This window comes from Anomaloglossus baeobatrachus, chromosome 3 (assembly GCF_048569485.1).
Source record: "Anomaloglossus baeobatrachus isolate aAnoBae1 chromosome 3, aAnoBae1.hap1, whole genome shotgun sequence".
In the NCBI taxonomy this organism is placed as follows: Eukaryota; Metazoa; Chordata; class Amphibia; order Anura; family Aromobatidae; genus Anomaloglossus; species Anomaloglossus baeobatrachus.
This window is the reverse complement of record NC_134355.1, coordinates 560,936,100-560,955,198: the sequence shown is the minus strand read 5'-3', so window position 1 is coordinate 560,955,198 and position 19,099 is coordinate 560,936,100. Positions and strand designations below refer to the sequence as shown.

Sequence of the window (19,099 nt, the reverse complement as noted above, 5' to 3'; positions counted from 1 at the left end):
TAATTCCAATAAATTTCCTCGAATACTTCATTTTCTGGAACAATTTCAAGGGTGCCAGCTCTTTTGGCCATTACTGTATTTGTTATTTTAAATAACCTCTATATCACAGTTTTATTTAAAGACCATTGCATCTGCAGAGTCAGAAGTTTATGCTAATACAACCAAAATATGTTCTTTTAGTCATGTTGCATTTGTTACCGTGGGTGATCTCTCATTGACTCTTTCAGGATCGACTGTGTCGGGCTCGGAATGATGAAGGAAGGCATGAGCTTGAGAGCAAGAGCCTAAGGGATGTGCTTGAAGCCTCAGAGAACCGTGGTACAGATTTGGAGCTAAGACGGCGCTCTTTGGAGGGGGAGCTGGAAAGGACACGTCTTTGTCTTGCAGAGAGAGAAGCCGAAGTGCAATCATTGCAGGACAGAGCACATTCTTTGCAGGACCACCTGAAAGAGAGTGAGGATAGGGAGGCCGCTCTTCAGCGGGAGGTGCAGCGGTTAAGCCTTGCCTTGTCGAGGGCTCAGGATGGTGAGCGGCAGCTGCAGGAGAAGTCACAGGGGCTATCACAAGCACTTGGAGAAGCAGCAGTTGGTAGAGGGAACTTACAAGATGATGTGATCAGACTACAAGGAGCATTGACAGCTGCTGAGCAAGATAGACGAGTGTTACAGGTAAGAGACATACACTAAGGAATATCAGTTCAGTAATATGAATCATTTGCAGATGCATACCTGGACATGTTCTCAGTTATCATGGGACAGGAGTGGGTGTGCAGTAATTTGTTTAATTTGGAATGCTGGCAAGTATCCTAATGGTTTTATTTTCAATTGTTCACAACATGTTATTTATGGCTTCTCCAGGAGCGACTGGATTCAGTACGGCAGGCATTGAGTGACAGCAAGAGACAGAACTTGTGTCTTTCACAGACAGTACAGGAGCACCAACAGCAGCTGGGAGAACTGCAGCTAGCCTGCAGGGAATATCAGGCCCGGTCAGAGGAGCTGCAGCAGGTGAGAAGTCATGCACATCAAAAACCACTGATAGAGACATATACCACTGTCTATGGGACTGTCCAAAAATCCGAGAGGTCTGGGAACTTCTTCATGACTACCTCACAAATACACTTAATATTCCCTTTACACTATCACATGAATGGGCAATATTTAATATGTTGTCACAAAATCAGCTCGGTGGACCTTCTGCTCGACAACAATGTCGCGGGCGGAGGAGGGGACGCTGCGCTCTCCCACTGCTCGGGTCCGGCTGCCGCTGCTGCTGCGGCCGCTGCTGCTGCTCGGTGGTGGCTCGAGCAGTGGACCGGATCCCGGGGACTCGAGGTGCAGGGTCGCAGGGACAGCGCTGTGCCGTACGGCACGGGGGGTACTCACTCAGCCTGAGACGATGACACAGTTCTCGGTAAAACACGCGGCTGGATGGACGGGTCCCCCAGACGGCTGCGGTTGCTTCTTCCCCGTAGGTTGGTGATGACTGTCTCTCCCTGCACCTAAGTTCAATGTTGGTAGCGATGTGTTCCCACCGGTAACCCGCTCTCCGACTTGGATATGGGCCGGAGGAGCCCCTTTTGCCCGCAGGCGCTGGCCCTGGGAGACGGTTGCCCTTGGCGGTGGCGGTGTCTCCCCTTCACGGTTGGACGGTTGCCTTCTGTCGGGACTTGACTGTTTGGAAACCCAGGAGGTCCCCTTCACTAACGGATTTGGCAAATTCACGGCGACTCCTAGCCTTGCCGGGATCCGAAAGGCCCCTGCCAATGGTGCTGGCTTCTCTTTGTATACCGGTCCGGTACCGCCGGTCCACCGCCCGTCCATGGTCCGTACGGCAAACTCCGATAGGCCACTCCTGCAGACGGTCACCACCGTCTGCCAACCTTGCTGCTCCGTCCGGGCCACACACCCGGACTCCCTTCTGTCTGCTCTCTTGCCACTTCACTCTCCTCACTTTTTCCTCCTTCCACTTTCACTGTCCAAACTCTATCTGCTCCTTTTCCCTCCTCCAGGACTGTGAACTCCTTGGTGGGTGGAGACCAACCGGCTTGCTCCACCCCCTGGTGTGGACATCAGCCCCTGGGAAGGCAACAAGGCTTTTGTGTCTGGCTTAGATGTGCCTAACCGGGGTGTAGGGTGTGGTGGTGTAGTTCCCTGTGGCCCCTGGCTTGTCCAGGGCGCCACAACAACGTATTTTAATTATCTGGGCCGCAGCTACTCGAAAAAACATCCTCCATCTATGGGCACAAAATACGGTCCCCACTTTTATATCAAGAAAGATTAATTACTTATTCCAAATGGTGTGGATTGAATCTTTATTACATAAAGACAAAAGAACAGAACCTTTCTTTTTCACATGATCACACTATATCGATACACAACCACTCTCGGTACGCCAATCGATACACAAATGCTTCCAATTTACTGACTGGTATATGAGACAACTCATTGCAGGTACCACACCGGTTAGGCTTAGCTAAGAGGTTACTACAAATATGTTTTGTGCCTGGGGAAAGGGGAAAAGGGAGGGGGGGAGTGATTGTGGGAGTTCTAGATTTATTAGGTTAGTTAAGAAAACACTGTCTTATAATTTGCATAATCTACGCTATATCTGATATTCCGATATTGCATTTCATTTTATACACTGTACATGTGTAACAATTTATTTTCAATAAAAGATGGTTTATAAAAAAAAAACTAAAAAAAAAACACTGATAGCAAGAATGGAAAAACAGCTATTTTCCAAAACGTCTCATTGCCTTTTGAATCAAATGGTTTTTTTATTGACATCCCATAACCTTCCCACTTCCCATCACAACACACCAGAATATGTCAAATACAGCGATCTCTGACAGTACAAAAACAAGGAAAACACTGGCAATAAAAGGATGGTAACTTTTCAACTCTTGATATTCTCTTTAAAACTGGCTAAAAAATATCAAAGGTTATCATAGAGGATTTATATATAACATTTATGCTTTTGAGTTTGTGAGGACAGATAATTCTGACTACTAAGAGACCCAGACGATCCTGCTTTAACTCCTTTGTCGCCAGGCGCTATTCATCAATCCAAGAGGCCCCGTGTTTATCAAACTTAGTGATAAGATTCTTTTTTGTATAAATGCTTCTTTCCAAATTTGCTAAGCAATTGATTTTATTAATGAACTTCACACTGGTTCGATATCCAATATTGGGTTATTCCAAATTAGGACAGGACCACATCATGTGTAATAGATTAGCTGGATGTACTTTATATCTGAAGCATAGTGGCTCTGACCGCAGCCTGAAACCAATTAGAAACTATTCTATAAACTTGATGTATCACATATAGATGAGGTAGCCTATGGGACTCGCTCAAAGATAGCTGCGGAACTCTGTCTAGAATTTCTTGCCACCTATCATCTTCAATAGGGCCTTTAGGGTTAATAAAGGGGTGAAGTAGAGTGGGTTTATTTATATTTTATTTCAAGTAAAGAATTTTTTCGGTATTTCTTTTTATTTCTTTTCACTTACAGATTACTACTAGTTACTAATCTAGGGCTTAGTGGCAGCTCTAAGCTATCATTAACCCCTTATTATCTCTATTACCAGGGCAATTGGAATGAGCCCTGTAAAGTTCCGGTATTGTTGCATCTAATGGATGCGACAATTCTGTGAGGCTACAGGCTGTTATTTTTAGGCTGGGGGGCCCAATAACCATGGGCCTCCCCAGCATGAGAATGCCAGCCCCCAGCTGACGCTTTTATCATGGCTGGGTATCAAAATTGGGGAGGACCGCATGCCGATTTTTAAAAATTATTTATTTACATGTAAAAAAACTGTATGGGGTCCCTCTAATTTTGATACACAGCCAAGATAAGCCCTGTATATCCAGCAGTTTGAAGAATTTACATCAAAGAAAAGCACTTGGCTGGGGGCTGCAGTCTGTATTTGTATGCTTTATCTGTGTTTTGTATATGGGGGGACCCTACCCCAATTTATCTATTTATTTTTACACCAATATAGGCACGCACACAGCGTTTGTGATTGCAAACAGTCAGACATGATTTCACACAGGTTGGGGGTGCCGTCTGACGGCAATCAATCACAGACGCCGGGACTGCCTGTGGGTGGGGGAAGCCGTGCATATGCATGAGGTTAATGAGAGGCCGGAAGTAGTGTTACTGCCGTGCGAGAGACTGGTAAGTATAATGTGCCTGGTCTATTACCCTATCCCTTCTAGCACCATTTTAAAGTTTATGATTCGGGTCCACATAGACTTACAGTTAGGTCCAGAAATATTTGGACAGTGAGGCTGTGTGCACACGTTGCGTTTTTTTACCACGGAAACGCTGCGTTTAGAACCGCAGCGTTTCAGTGGCAAATTGCATGCGTTCAGCTTTCCCAGCAAAGTGTATGAGAAAGCCGAAAAATCAGTGCACATGCTGCGTTTCTAAACGCAGCGTTTTGGATGCCAAAAATCGGTGCGGAAAGAAAAGCAGCATGTCACTTCTTTTGTGCGGTGTAGCTGCGTTCTCTCCCCCATTGAATCAATGATGTGGGGTCAGACCGCAGCTACACCGCAGGGAGCTGCTTTTTTGTTGCGGTCCGCGGCCTTTGTCGGCACGCCAGAACGCAGGCATTTACCTGGAAGTGAGGTCAAGAGGTTTCCTGTTGACCTCACTTCCTGGCAAAGTCCAGTAAAGCCCCTGGTGTCGCCAAAGTGCCCGCCCCGACCCCCCCTCCCGAAAATCCAACATGGCCGCGCGCACAGTAGCGCACCGGCCGCCCTGCTCCTATGATTTCTGTCGCATGTGCAATAACACATGCGACAGAAAAATGCCCCCCAGGCCCTGCCAGGTCACCCCCTATTCCCCCGGTATTCCCCCTCACCTGTCCGGTTGCAGCGCTGATCCCCCGCGGCCCCCTCCTCCTTCACAGCAGACGCCGGCCGGTCACATGTGCAGATCAGCTGACAGCCAGCACAGTGTTCAGAGAGCTGTGCTGGCTGCTCGCACTCTGCAGCTGTGACCCGGGGAGAGTGGGTGCAGATTTTTGGCACCCACTCTCCTCAAATGGAGGGTCTGCCCTCCTAGAAAATAGGGGATACGTTCCCTGAACGTGCCCCCATATTCTAGAAGGTCCAGAGGCGACGTGGGACGTCCATATGGATTTCTGCGGACCCATTTTTTTCAAATTTTTTTGATTAAATTGGAGAACAAGGGAATGATTTGAGTGTTTTTTCTAATAAAAAAATTTTTGTCTTTTTTTTTGCTTTTGTTTACTGTCAATTAGTTATGTCGGGTATCTAATAGACGCCGTGACATCACTAATTGCTGGGCTTGATGCCAGGTGACATTACACATCTGGTATCAACCCCATTTATTACCCCGTTTGCCAACGCACCAGGGCGCGGGATGAGTTGGGGCGAAGCGCCAGGATTGGCGCATCTAATGGATGCGCCACTTCTGGGGCGGCTGCGGCCTGCTATTTTTAGGCTGGGAAGAGTCCAATAACCATGGCTCTTCCCACCCTGAGAATACCAGACCCCAGCTGTCAGCTTCACCTTGGCTGGTGATCTAATTTGGGGGGACCCCACGTTATTTTTTTTTAATTCTTTATTTATAAATAAAAAAAAAAACATGGGGAGCCCTCCAAATTGATCACCAGCCAAGATGAAGCTGGCAGCTGTGGTTTACAGGCTACAGCTGTCTGCTTTACCCTGACTGGCTATCAAAAATAGGGGGGACCCCACGCCATTTTTTTCAGTTTTTTTTTTTTTTTCTTATTGGATAAATACTAAGCTAGGCACCCTTTAGTGCCACATGAAAGGTACTAAAGGTGCCAACTTAGAATATGCAGGCGGGGGTGAGACGTTATATATATTTGACATCCATTCATCCATTGACGCTTTTTAGGTTGTGTGCCCACAATCAGGGTTTGCAGCGTTATGGGCGCTGAGTGTTTTCCCTGCGTCCATAACGCTGCGTTGTGCAGTAGAAGCACAGTGGAAGGATTTTTGGAGATCCCATGCCCACTGTGCTTCTTTTCTCCGCAGCATAAACTGACCGGTGGCGCAGCTTCCCGAGCCTCAGCATGTCAATTTATGCTGCGGAGACGAGTGTTCTCTGCAGGTAGTATAGAGCTCCACAGCAGCCTGAACCCAAATCGTGGGCATGGGCAGCTGCAGGAAGGCTGGCACTGTGTACTAGACGCCGTGTCGCTGGATTATGGCCACATAGCCTTAGGCCCCTTTCACACGTCAGTGATTCTGGTACGTTTGTGCTTTTTTTTAAACGTACCAGAATCACTGACATACGCAGACCCATTGTAATGAATGGGTCTGCTCACACGTCAGTGATTTTTCACTGCACGTGTCTCCGTGCGGCGTACCTGCGTGTGCGTGATTGCCGCACGGAGACATGTCCATTTTTTTCTGGCATCACTGATGTCCCACGGACCACGCAGTGGTGTGGTCCGTGAAACACGTGCCAGAAAAAAACGTGCTTTTAAAATAAAAATCATTTTAACTCACCCGGCGTCCAGCGATGTCCTCTGCAGCCCGTGCAGCCTGCTGCTTCTGAGCCGGCTCATTATTGTCGCGCATATTCATGATGCACGACACAGCCGACCCGGAAGCAGCTGCTGCGGGGGTCAGCGCCAGCCGGATGCTGCACCGCGGGAGCGATCAGCACCATGGAGAGCGGGAGCGGGCACAGGTGAGTTAATCTCTAAGTGCAATCACGGGCCACGGAGAACGGAGCCCGGATTGCACTTAGACAACCCATGTGTGCCGTGATTCACGGCACACGGAGGGACATGTGCGTGTTTTACACGCCAGTGAAAAACGTCAGTGTTTTTCACTGACGTGTGAAACGGGCCTAAAAGTGAGAATATTGTTGCTACAGCAACATTTTGGGTGAAGTAGCTGTGGATTCAAAATGCTTAATATACTCCTGAATAAAATCCTTGATGGGTGCAGATTCCAAAATGGGGTCACTTGTGGGGGTTTTCTGACGTATAGGTACCTAAGGGGCTCGGTGCGCGAAGTTTATTTCAACTTTTCCAAAATTCAAATGGTGCTCCTTCCATTCCAAGCCCTCCCATTTATCCAAACAGAATGTGGAGAAGGAAATTACATCACAGGTTTTTTTTTCCAAAGGTCTGTGTTCAACCAACTTTATTAACACTGACAAGTCTTAAAAAACGCACCTAAAAAAACGCATGAAAAACGCATGAAAAACGCATGCGTTTTCGATGCGTTGTTTCTCAAAAAGCATTGTTTACAATTCTCCCCTCTGCCAGAGGGTGCGTTTTTTTCCGCGCGGAAAAAAAAGCAACGTGAGCACATACCCTGACACAAGTTTTGTTATTTTAGCTGTTTACAAAAACATGTTCAGAAATACAAATATATATATAATATGGGCTGAAAGTGCACACTCCCAGCTGCAATATGAGAGTTTTCACATCCAAATCGGAGAAAGGGTTTAGGAATCATAGCACTGTAATGCATAGCCTCCTCTTTTTCAAGGGACCAAAAGTAATTGGACAAGGGACTCTAAGGGCTGCAATTAACTCTGAAGGTGTCTCCCTCGTTAACCTGTAATCAATGAAGTAGTTAAAAGGTCTGGGGTTGATTACAGGTGTGTGGTTTTGCATTTGGAAGCTGTTGCTGTGACCAGACAACATGCGGTCTAAGGAACTCTCAATTGAGGGGAAGCAGATCATCCTGAGGCTGAAAAAAAAGAAAAAATCCATCAGAGAGATAGCAGACATGCTTGGAGTAGCAAAATCAACAGTCGGGTACATTCTGAGAAAAAAGGAATTGACTGGTGAGCTTGGGAACTCAAAAAGGCCTGGGCGTCCACGGATGACAACAGTGGTGGATGATCGCCGCATACTTTCTTTGGTGAGGAAGAAACCGTTCACAACATCAACTGAAGTCCAGAACACTCTCAGTGAAGTAGGTGTATCTGTCTCGAAGTCAACAGTAAAGAGAAGACTCCATGAAAGTAAATACAAAGGGTTCATATCTAGATGCAAACCATTCATGAATTCCAAAAATAGACAGGCCAGAGTTAAATTTGCTGAAAAACACCTCATGAAGCCAGCTCAGTTCTGGAAAAGTATTCTATGGACAGATGAGACAGAGATCAACCTGTACCAGAATGATGGGAAGAAAAAAGTTTGGAGAAGAAAGGGAACGGCACATGATCCAAGGCACACCACATCCTCTGTAAAACATGGTGGAGGCAACGTGATGGCATGGGCATGCATGGCTTTCAATGGCACTGGGTCACTTATACCCTGGTTCACCACTTTAATAAGCCCGAAAAAGCCCTCCATGTCCGGCGTAATCCAGGATGCTTCAGCGTCGCTTCCAGCTCTACTGCATGGAGGTGATCGGAGCTGCTGAAGACACATCCGATCCTGTCACCTCCACGCAGCAAATGAAGACAGCCGCGCGATCAGCTGAGCTGTCACTGAGGTTACCCGCGGCCACCGCTGGATCCAGTGACAGCGGGTAACCTCAGTGACAGCTCAGCTGATCGCGCGGCTGTCTTCATTTGCTGCGTGGAGATGACAGGAGCGGCGGTGTCTACTGCAACTCCGGTCACCTCCATGGAGCAGAGCTGGAAGCGACGCTGGAGCATCCTGGATTACACCGGACATGGAGGGCTTTTTCGGGCTTATTAAAGTGGTGAACCAGGGTATATGTTTGTGTTTTTTATTTCTAATAAAGGAGTTTTTTGGGTGTGTGTGTTTATTTACTGTCACTTACAGATTAATCATGGAAGGAATCTCGGGGAGACGCCTGACATGATTAATCTAGGACTTATTGGCAGCTATGGGCTGCCAATAACTCCTTATTACCCCGGTTTGCCAACGCACCAGGGCAAATCGGGAAGAGATGGGTACAGTCCCAGAACTGTCGCATCTAATGTATGCGGCAATTCTGGGCGGCTGCTGACTGATATTGTTAGGCTGGGGGCTCCCCATAACGTGGAGCTCCCCATCCTGAGAATACCAGCCTTCAGCCGTAAGGCTTTATCTGGCTGGTATTAAAATAGGGGGGGACCGCACGCCGTTTTTTTAAATTATTTAATTATTTATTTCACTGCACACTATAGACACGCCCACCGGCTGCTGTGATTGGGTGCAGTGAGACACCTGTCACTCAGCGTGGGGGCGTGTCTCACTGCAACCAATCATAGGCGCCTGTGGGCGGGGAAAGCAGGGAATACGAGATTGTTTAATGAGCTGCCGGCTTTTTCAAAATAGTAAAAGCCGCCGGAGCAGTGTGAATGCCGTGCAGCGCCGGGGATCGGTGAGTATATGAGAGAGGGTTGCTCAATTCAGTTACTCAGGAGTTTAGCGGTCACCGATGAGCCCTTCACAGGTTACCGCTAATCAGGACGTGACACAGACAGAGCCGCATCATGACAATGAAGTCGGGTGAAGTTAACCCGAGTTCATTCTGATCGTGCGGCTCTGTCTGTGTCTGCTGTCATCTGCCAATCAGCTCTGCTACATGGCTGTCTGTGTCTGCTGTCAGCGGCCATGTAGCAGAGCTGAATGGCAGATGACATAGTAAAAACGCATCCCTACTCATTACACACGCTTGGCAAGTCAATAAATTAAAAAAAAAAAAAAAAAGGGTGCCCAATGCATACGTCACAGAACACATGATCTAAAGGATCGCACACAAAATTGATCAATTTAACATAGACTACTAACGCACGTGTGACAGCAAATGAACGACCTACGTGCAATCTCCTAAGATCCCATATGCAACCTGGGCGTGTCACATCGCATACGAGATCGCACACCTAATTGTAAGGTGTAAAGCTGGCTTAATGGACAGCAACTACCGCAACCAATTCTATTGGCAAGTAGATACATAAAAAGTTGACATATTTAGAGTTTTTGTGATAAAAGCAGAGTTTCTTCACACTTTTTTGTTTGTTTAACTCATTTTTTATCCATTTTAGGCTCTTCTCAAACACCAGCACAGGGAGAAGGAACAAGGTGTTGTACTTATTGACCTGCAAGAAAGAGTAAAGACACTTCATGGAGACAAGACACAGGTTGAAATTGATAAACAGGACATTCAGCACTCTGCCACCCTTCTAGAGAAAGGGAACAACACTTTGAGAGCTGCTCTGGAAAAGGTAACACCATTCTACAGGAATCATCCTCTAAAACTTAATTCACACATCTGTGAAACATTGTCCATGGATTGTCATGAATAGACTGGCCGCAGGTCTACCATTCCGAACTCAACAGCGTCATATTTGTCTATGAGACTGTCAAGTTCAGGTGAGGAGATCTACGGTCAGTCCACAGATCAAGATCCATACATGGACCATGTTTCACAGACGTCTGATTCATGGTTAGTCCACACGTCACAATCCATACACAGACCATGTTTAACAGATGTCTGAATGAGGCTTTATGTAAATAAGATAATTGTTAGTGTAACTTGTAGAGACTATGAGCCACAAGTCCACTTGTATACAACTAATTGTAGTGGAGTTCTGGAATCATCTCTAGAGTATACATTTTGGAGACTCCTGGGGTTATTCACATTGCTCTATTATAGGTGAAGCGTGAACAGCTGCGGTTGGAAGGGGAAACACAACGGCTCAATGTAGAGAAGGAGCAACTAAACCAATTGGTGATATCCATGAAAAAAGATATGACTGAGGCACAGAGACAGAATCAATATTTGGAGGTAAGTTTTTGACTATTTGGCACTATTGAATCTAGTTAGAGAGTTGTGTGGATGTACTCTAGTATAAAATTTACGAAATCCTTGGCACTTATAGACTATAAGATTAGTCATCTACTGTATATACTGATCAGAGGCTATGTGTCAAGCTAGCGCCAGATTTTGCCCAGCATACGGCGCAAAGGAAATTGAAACAGAGGCCCTGGCAATAGGGAGAGGGTTTATGGGTGACCCCTAAACATATGTATTAATGGTGTTAAGAACATCCTGCAGAAATGGAGAGTTGTCCTGAGTTTCCTGAAAACTGGAACATGCCATCCTTCTGTGAGAACATCTCCCACCTGTTGGCCCTGTGATGCTAAGTCCATTTTTTTCTCCCGAGCTACCTTCCTCTTTTCTTCCTGCACTAGCGATGAACATCTGGACCCGATTCCATGTGTGTTTGAGTATTTTAGAGTGGTACCCCCCCAGTCCATCCATCAGGTGTTTCTAATTGGGGTCTATGTGCATATTGTCCCAGTTTAGCAACTATCTCCTCTGATGCAGCTCTCATCTTCCTGTTCCCTGATCTACCTGAACCATCCTGGGGACCAATCACCATAATCTTTCTGCTGCTTTTTTGTGTCTGCCATGCGGTTTCCTCAACTTGCCTCAGGGTAATGTGGGTCTTGGGATATGGACTGTTGTGTAGCATCGCGGGGGCCCTTTAAAGCACTTATATTTAAGGATGTGGCACCAGGCACTAGGATCAAGAGGAGTTTTTCACCTCACCCTCTCCATAGCAGCGGCCACTGCCTCCACTCTCAGCACAACACCGCCACAGCATCACTGAGAAGCATAGCCAGGACTCACCGTGCTCCAAGTCAGTGTTGCCGCTGATCCTCTGGGGAACCCTCTCCTTCTGCCCCACAGTGTCGCACTGCAGTTTCTCCAGCACCTAAGATGGCTGCCAACCACAGCTTTCCTGCACTTCTCCTCAACTCACCAAGAACACACAGTTTCACCTTTCCTGGCACACCAGACCTCTTACTGCTTAGGGGGGTCACATCAGATGCCGAGGGGGGACAAATTAGAGGCACCGTGTGGGACCTCTGGGACCTCTGGTAGGATTTTTAGGTCAGGATTCTAGGAGCCCATTTTACATGCTGCTGCTAAGCTCCAGAGCATAGCCACTAAAATGTTCATATTTAATACTTTGTAGGCAATGACTGCCTGAAGGCTGTAAGCAATGGTCATTACCAAATATAGGGTTTCCTTCTTTGAGATGCTTTGCCGGCCTTTACTGCAGCCGACTTCAATATTGGTTGTTTGTAGGTCTTTCTGTCTTACGTTTTGTCTTAAGCATGTGAAATGCAGCTCAATGGGTTTTAAATCTGATGATTGTCCTGGCCATTGCAGAATATTCCACTCCTGGGTTGCTTTTGCAGTATGTTTTTGATTATTATCCATCTGTACTGTGAAGCGCCATCCAGTCAACCTTGCTGCACTTGGTTGAATCTGAGCAGAGAGTATTCTTGTACAATTCAGAATTAATTTGTGTTCTTCTGTCTTCAGTCACATCATTACTAAATACTAGTGACCCTGTGCTACACCAGGAATCAGCTCCAGACCTTTTACCTGCTTAGTTGATGATGGGCTAATGAGGGAATAGCTCATGCAGCCCATTACAGAGATTTTGATATAATTATTCAATTACCTTTGGTCTTATGAAAAATAGGCAACTACGTATTAAAGAATTGTAATTTTTAATCCCTCACTACAATTAGGATATGATACCCTCAAATTAAAGATGAGTCTGCACTCTAAGCCCATATCGATTAAATGATCCAATGTATAATGAAATATTTGGTAAACAGCTATAATGTAAAAGGTGTGTCATTGACCAAATATTTCTGGACCTAACTGTATATCATCCTTTATTATATTTCATTAGACACAGATGACAGAGCTGGAACGTGCTCATTCTCAAAGACTTATGGAACTCAGTATGAGACATCGTCAGGAGCTGGATACAGAGGGTGAAAGACTGCGAATTGCTCAGCAGCAGGTGGAAAGCACCTTGGAGTGTAGAGAAAGAGCTCATAGGCAGAGGGTCAGGGGCCTGGAGGAGCAGGTAATTACTTATGGGTATTAAATAACATTGTTGCAATGTTGAGTAGTGTGTAATGCTAGGCGTGTATAGGATGCACCCAATTGGCCATGTGCACGTTCTGGGTATTTGGTGAGTTTTTTTACCTATTTGTAGCCAAAACCAGGAGTGGAACAATCAGATGAAAAGTTTAATAGAAATATGAGCTCCACTTCTGCATTTCTTACCCACTCCTGGTTTTGGCTTACAAATACTGAGATGAAAAACCCACCAAGTACTCAACGTGTGCACGTGGCCTAACCATAATAAAACTCAGCCAACCATTGCTGACGGTTACATGGAGATTTGGCACATAACCCAGTCTTTTAGCCATATACTATTTAGTTTGCCCCTTGCTTTTTAGAAAATGGTACAAATTTAATCTTATGTCGTTTTTGCACCCTTTTATGTTTGTCACTTGTATGTGACTATGTGTATTACATATTGTTTGGGAATGTAGAAAAAAAAAAGTAGTGAAAGGGATAAAAATTATTTTAACATTTCATACAGGTGATTTTTTTAAATACAATTACCCTCAAAATTAAAAGCCTCATTGAATACCAAGAGCAGAAAACTAGTAGTCCAGTTATTCTCTCACTTTGATGGACTATGTGGAAAGCCTATTGGGCCCATTATTATTGATGGACATTTATGTGGTGTGGGGCCCATTATACTATTTGGACGGCTTTGTAGGGATCACAGTTGGGGATTATGCTGTGTTGGGGTCACTATACTTTACCTTAGGGGGTCGAGAAAGGGAACACAAGGAACGACCCAAGAAAAGGATGGCCACCACTATCAATAACAATTCCATGCCGCCTCTCTTGTCTCAAAATCAAATGCCATAATAAAGTGCAATATGCTGATATACAGTGTGAATCAGGGGGGTACACTAGGGTCATCATTCCGTGCGTGTGTAGGGATTTACTGTGGGGTATCATACTGTGTTTAAGGGGGAACCTTTGTTGGCATCATACTTTATGGGGACAATGAAAGGACTTTAATAAGAGAAAAATTACTAAGGCCCCTTTCACATTGCGCTTTTACTTACGTTCAGTGGTCCCGTAGGGGCATCCGTCCGAACCGCCCCTCCCCCACCCCGCAAAACTTGTTTTGAACGTGTGCGCCGACAGGGCCATTGACTATAATGGAGCAGACTCCGTTAGCGTGTGCTCTGTCTTGCACCATTTTTGCACATATACGTTTTCTGCAGGCGGACACCCGAACGTAGTCGTCTACATTCAGGTGTCCGCCTGCAGAAAACGTATATGCCCGAAAATGGTGCAACACAGAGTACATGCTAACTGAGTCTGCTCCATTATAGGCAATGGCCCTGTCAGCGCATGCGTCCGAAACACGTTTTGCGGGGTGGGGGGGGTGGTTCGGGCGGATGCCCGTATGGAGCACACACGTGTCCGTGTGTTCCGCACGGAGACAAGTCTGTTTTTCTCCTGCAGCACTGGTGTTACACGGACCACACACTGATATGATCCGTATGACATCAGTGTGACAGGTACTGGAGAAAACACGTCTTTGAAATAAAATTATTTTACTCACCTGTCTCCAGCAGTGCTGTCTTCGGCGCTGCTGTCTCTTGTTTCTGGGTTGCTGATTGCATATTCACTGCACCGTGGACCTGGAAGCAGCAGCAGCACCGGAGACAGCAGCACTATGGACATGTAGGAATAAAAGTTCATGCTGTCCATGTGCTATCTGGATGTCACACGGCTAGCACAGGGACTACACACGTGTGCCAAAAGCACCGCATACAGATGGGCCATATGCACCTTCAACATGGCCATGCAAAACACAAACTTTTTCATGGACGTGTGAAGGGGAGCCATAAGCAGACTGTGAGGAGATTATATGGCTATAATGCATGTTATACCCCTGACTGTTATTTATGAGCATTGAGTAATGAGGGCACAGCATTTGGTTGTGTAAATATGTTTTATATATAATAGTTCACTCTTAAGGCCTTGTTACACGCAACAACGTATCTAATGATATATCGCCGGGGTCACAGATTCCGTGACGCACATCCGGCATCGTTAGCAACGTCATTGCGTGTGACACCAACGAGTGGCCATTAACGATGGATAATACTCACCAAATCGTCCATCGTTGACACGTCGTTCTTTTTCAAAAAATCATTGGATGTTGAGGACGCAGGTTATTCGTCGTTCCCGTGGCAGCACACATCGCCATGTGTGACACCTTGGGAACGACGAACTACAGCGTACCTGTTTCCTCAACGAGCACCGAGGTGGGAGTGACGGAGATGCGGCTGCTCTCCGCCCCTCTGCTTCTATTGGCAGCCCGCTCTGTGACGTCGCTGTGACGCCGTACGAACCTCCCCCTTTCAGGGGAGGTTGTTCACTGCCCACAGCAACGTCATTAGGGAGGGCTGTATGTGTGACACAGACAAGCAAGATAGTGCGCCACGGACAGCGATTTGCCCGTGATGCACAAACGACGGGAGTGGGTGCCATCGCTAGCGATGTCGCTCCGTGTAAAGCCCCCTTTAGCGTCCAGCAAATGAAAAAAATATATAAAAATTTATTTTTTTCTTGCAGGTAACCACACTACAGGAGCAGGTCGACCTGGATGTGAAACGCAGACAACAGACCTCACGTTCTGCTCATTAACCTCTTCATGAATTCAACACGGGTGGATGGTTACAAATTCTTAAAAATACTATAGTCTGAGAAAAAAGCCTGGGCAGAGGGAAAGGTAGACAGACTACCTTCTTTGAGAAACAGCGAGCTCCTCTTTTACAATTGGAATAAATATTTTACTGAAGTTAAAGTAATGCAAAATTATTATTTGTATTTTATTGATTTTCTTCGTTGTGTGGGTGGGTGGTGAGGGGTTGGGGGTGGATATATTTGTATTTTTTATATAATTGTCTATGGATATATCTTGAAATAAAATAATAAAAACTCTGGATACAGAGGAAGCATGTACCTGCGGGTATTACAGCACTTGTGGCGGGGATAGTCGCCTCTGGAGAATCTTAGAGTCACAGTTTCACGTTTGTAACATGCACAAAATAAATTCAACACTGGTTTAGGCATCTACAAAGCAATGTCAGCTACACTGATAAATGCTCTTTTAGTTTTTGATCTCTTGTCATAAAATATATTTACGTGCAGAGCGGCCATAAATTTATTACAGGAGAATGTTCTCTTTAGGGACAGATTAATCATTACATGAAAGAATTTTATAGCCAGGAATAAAAATGCTATCTTGTGTGATTGATGTACTCTCTTGGATTCAGGCAATGAAATATTGCTGGAAATAATATTGTTAGTACAAATTACACTTTGATGATAGGCAAACACCTACTTACAACCCACAGTACTCTGCATACAGCTACCAAAGATATCTCTATAGGGGGAACACTACATATCCCGCCCTAAGTGAGGATCACTAGTACTTGAACTCTTCCGGAAGTCTATTGAAATGAATAAGAACTGATCTGGAGACACCATTGTGACGGCGCAGCGGAGGTCCACTCAGGGCACTTTTTACATTTATTTACATCCATCTAATGCTGGCGATGATATCAGCTGTTCAGTAAGGGTGTCGGGTGTTGGCTCCCCGCCAAACTGATATTGATGCCCTACTGTACAGATGGGTCTTCAATATCATTGTAGTAGAAAACCCCTTTAAAGGTAATTTGTCAACAGGTTTTTGCTTTGCAATCTGAGAGCAGCATGGTGCAGGGGCTGAGAGCCTGACTCCAGCAATGTGTCACTCACTGGGCTGCTTGGTGCAGTTTTGTAATCTTTGCTTTCTCTGCTGTAGGCCTCTTTCACACGTACGTGCCTCTGGTACGTGTATGGTCCGTTTCCTCACGTACCGGAGACACGTACACACGTAGACCTATGGTGTTGGACACACCTATGTATTTTCGCACGGAACGTGTGTGTGTTCTGTACATATGTGTGTCCGTTTGTTTCTCACGCCGACATGTCCGTTTTATCTCCGGCATCACGGGTGTCACACGGAACGCAATCGGGTCACACGTAACACAGATGTGTTCCGTGTGACACCCACCAGAGAAAAGACATATGTCTGCGAGAAAAAAAAACAAAACATTACTCACCTTCTCCTGCCCTCCTATTTCTGCCGCTGCTGTCACTTGCTTCCGACCGCCGCTCATTATGCTCATTTAATATTCACTTCACTGCAGCCGGAAGGAGCAGGACTGGAGACCAAAGATCAGCACCACGGACAGCGACACCAGGGACAGGTGAGTAGAAAGTTCCTGTTCTCCGTGTGTTATCACGGATAGCACATGGAGAACACACGTGTGCCATACACACGGCACACCGAGGGCAATACGCATCTTTGACACGACCGTGAAAAACGTGCGTGATTTTCACGGACGTATAAAAGAGGCCGTAGATGTAGCCGAGGTCAGAATACTGAGCCATGTATAACCTTATCCACACCACTGATTAGCAATTTAATTTGTACACTGTACATTGTCAGGAACCTGCTAATCAGTGGTGGTGGTGGGGTTAAACAGAGAAGCCTGACTACTTTACGTTCGACACGTAGTCCTTTAATAATAATAATAATAATAATAATAATCTCCTTCTGATAAAACACTACAAGCTGCTGAGCAATGGGAATCAGGCTCACTGCTCCTCCATTATAATGCTCTCAAACTAAATAGCAAAAACCTGCTCACAGATTCCCTTTAACCGTTTTTTATGTGAACAATTATACATGTGGGTATCAGCATTGTTTTTAACATTGTTCAAAAACAACCTATATTAAAGAAATGCAATATTATTCATCTGTTATCTAAAAATCCAGACATTTCTAACTGATGATTTCCAGTTGCTTTTCCACAGCTCAGACAATCAGCATATGTTTAGGTCAAACCGGCCAACTCATTGCCTATAGCTTCGGTTTACAATAAAATAAACACATTGTGGAAAACAAACTGCAAAGAAAAACAGTTGTGTTGCCAACCACAACCAATGGCTTTTGCCTTTCTACCGTAGATGACACGGACCCCGGCTCCTCCCTCATTGGTTGTGATCAGCTCATTTATCCCCTGTATTAGTTTTGTTGTGTTATTATTTGCATGTATCGTATTACTACCGTTATTAAAAGTATTCAGGAATCAATTCAAGTTTATGATAATGTAACGAGATCTGAAATATATATGAATATGTTAGCAGAGATAATGGATTATATATTTTCATATAACTTTTTACCAGCATCTTATAAGAATAAATGAACGTTTTTCTTATGCAAAAAGTATTGTGTTATTTTTTATCTAGAGCCATTTAATAAAGCAATTTTCAAATATTCTATGAAAGGGGTGGTCCAGGTTTGGCATGAAAATCTGCAGTTACTCTATGTGATTGCAGACTTGTGAATCCTCATAGTGCTCGCTGTGATGATTCTCCGGCTCCGGGAGCAGGCGATCACGTGACTGCGATATGCACACTCCAAGCCAGGTTCCGACAAGATGTGAGCAACTTTGCTCAATGCAAGTGAATTGAGCTAGCCCGTGCTTGTCTAGTCGTAATGTTGCTGGGAGTCTGCATATAACATGAGTGCCCAGTCTTGCCGCCCAGCAGCTGAGTATCCTGACAGTGAGCAATGAGCGTGCTGTGAGTTTTCACAAGTCTACAGTCAACAGCATCCCCCCCAATTTTAATATCCTGACATGTTAATGCTGACAGCTGGAAGATGGTATTCTCTGTGAGTAAAATTAATTTTATTTTTTTTAACAGTACTTGGAGCTGAGCTGTCAGACGTGAATGCCCCCTACACAGTGAACGAAGCTGTAGTGTTCTGTACCCTGTGAATTACCAGCAGATTGGTGGTAACAGCTGATTGGTGGGGTGATGAGTCTTGGACTCCACCGATCTAATATTGATCACCTCTTCTAGTGCGGCTTTACACGTTGCGATTTATCGTGCGATTGCACGAGCGATCGTACCTGCCCCCGTCGTTTGTGCGTCACGGGCAAATCGCTGCCCGTGTCGCACAAAGTCGTTAAACCGCCGTCACACGTACATACCTGCTGAGCGACCTCACTATGGGCGGCGAACATCCACTTCCTGAAGGGGGAAGGACGTTCGGCGTCACAGCGACGTCACACAGCCCCCAGCTAATAGAAGCAGAGGGGCGGAGATGAGCGGGACGTAAACATCCCGCCCACATCCTTCCTTCCGCATAGCCGGCGGGTGCCGCGGGACACAGGTAAGCTGTGTTCATCGTTCCCAGGGC

At 45.7% G+C, this 19,099-nt stretch overlaps 1 protein-coding gene across 1 annotated transcript in view; it reads left to right on the top strand.

Annotated features, from left to right (window-relative positions):
* CROCC2 (ciliary rootlet coiled-coil, rootletin family member 2) overlaps window positions 1-15,688 on the top strand; it is a 324,826-nt gene extending 309,138 nt beyond the window's left edge. Inside the window, exons 31-36 of the mRNA XM_075340867.1 lie at window positions 228-668; window positions 858-1,007; window positions 9,971-10,150; window positions 10,582-10,713; window positions 12,644-12,823; window positions 15,415-15,688. Coding sequence (XP_075196982.1) covers window positions 228-668; window positions 858-1,007; window positions 9,971-10,150; window positions 10,582-10,713; window positions 12,644-12,823; window positions 15,415-15,486 — 1,155 coding nt within the window. The 3' untranslated portion in view covers window positions 15,487-15,688. The remainder of the gene's footprint in view (window positions 1-227; window positions 669-857; window positions 1,008-9,970; window positions 10,151-10,581; window positions 10,714-12,643; window positions 12,824-15,414) is intronic.
* The last annotated feature ends 3,411 nt before the right edge of the window (window positions 15,689-19,099 follow it).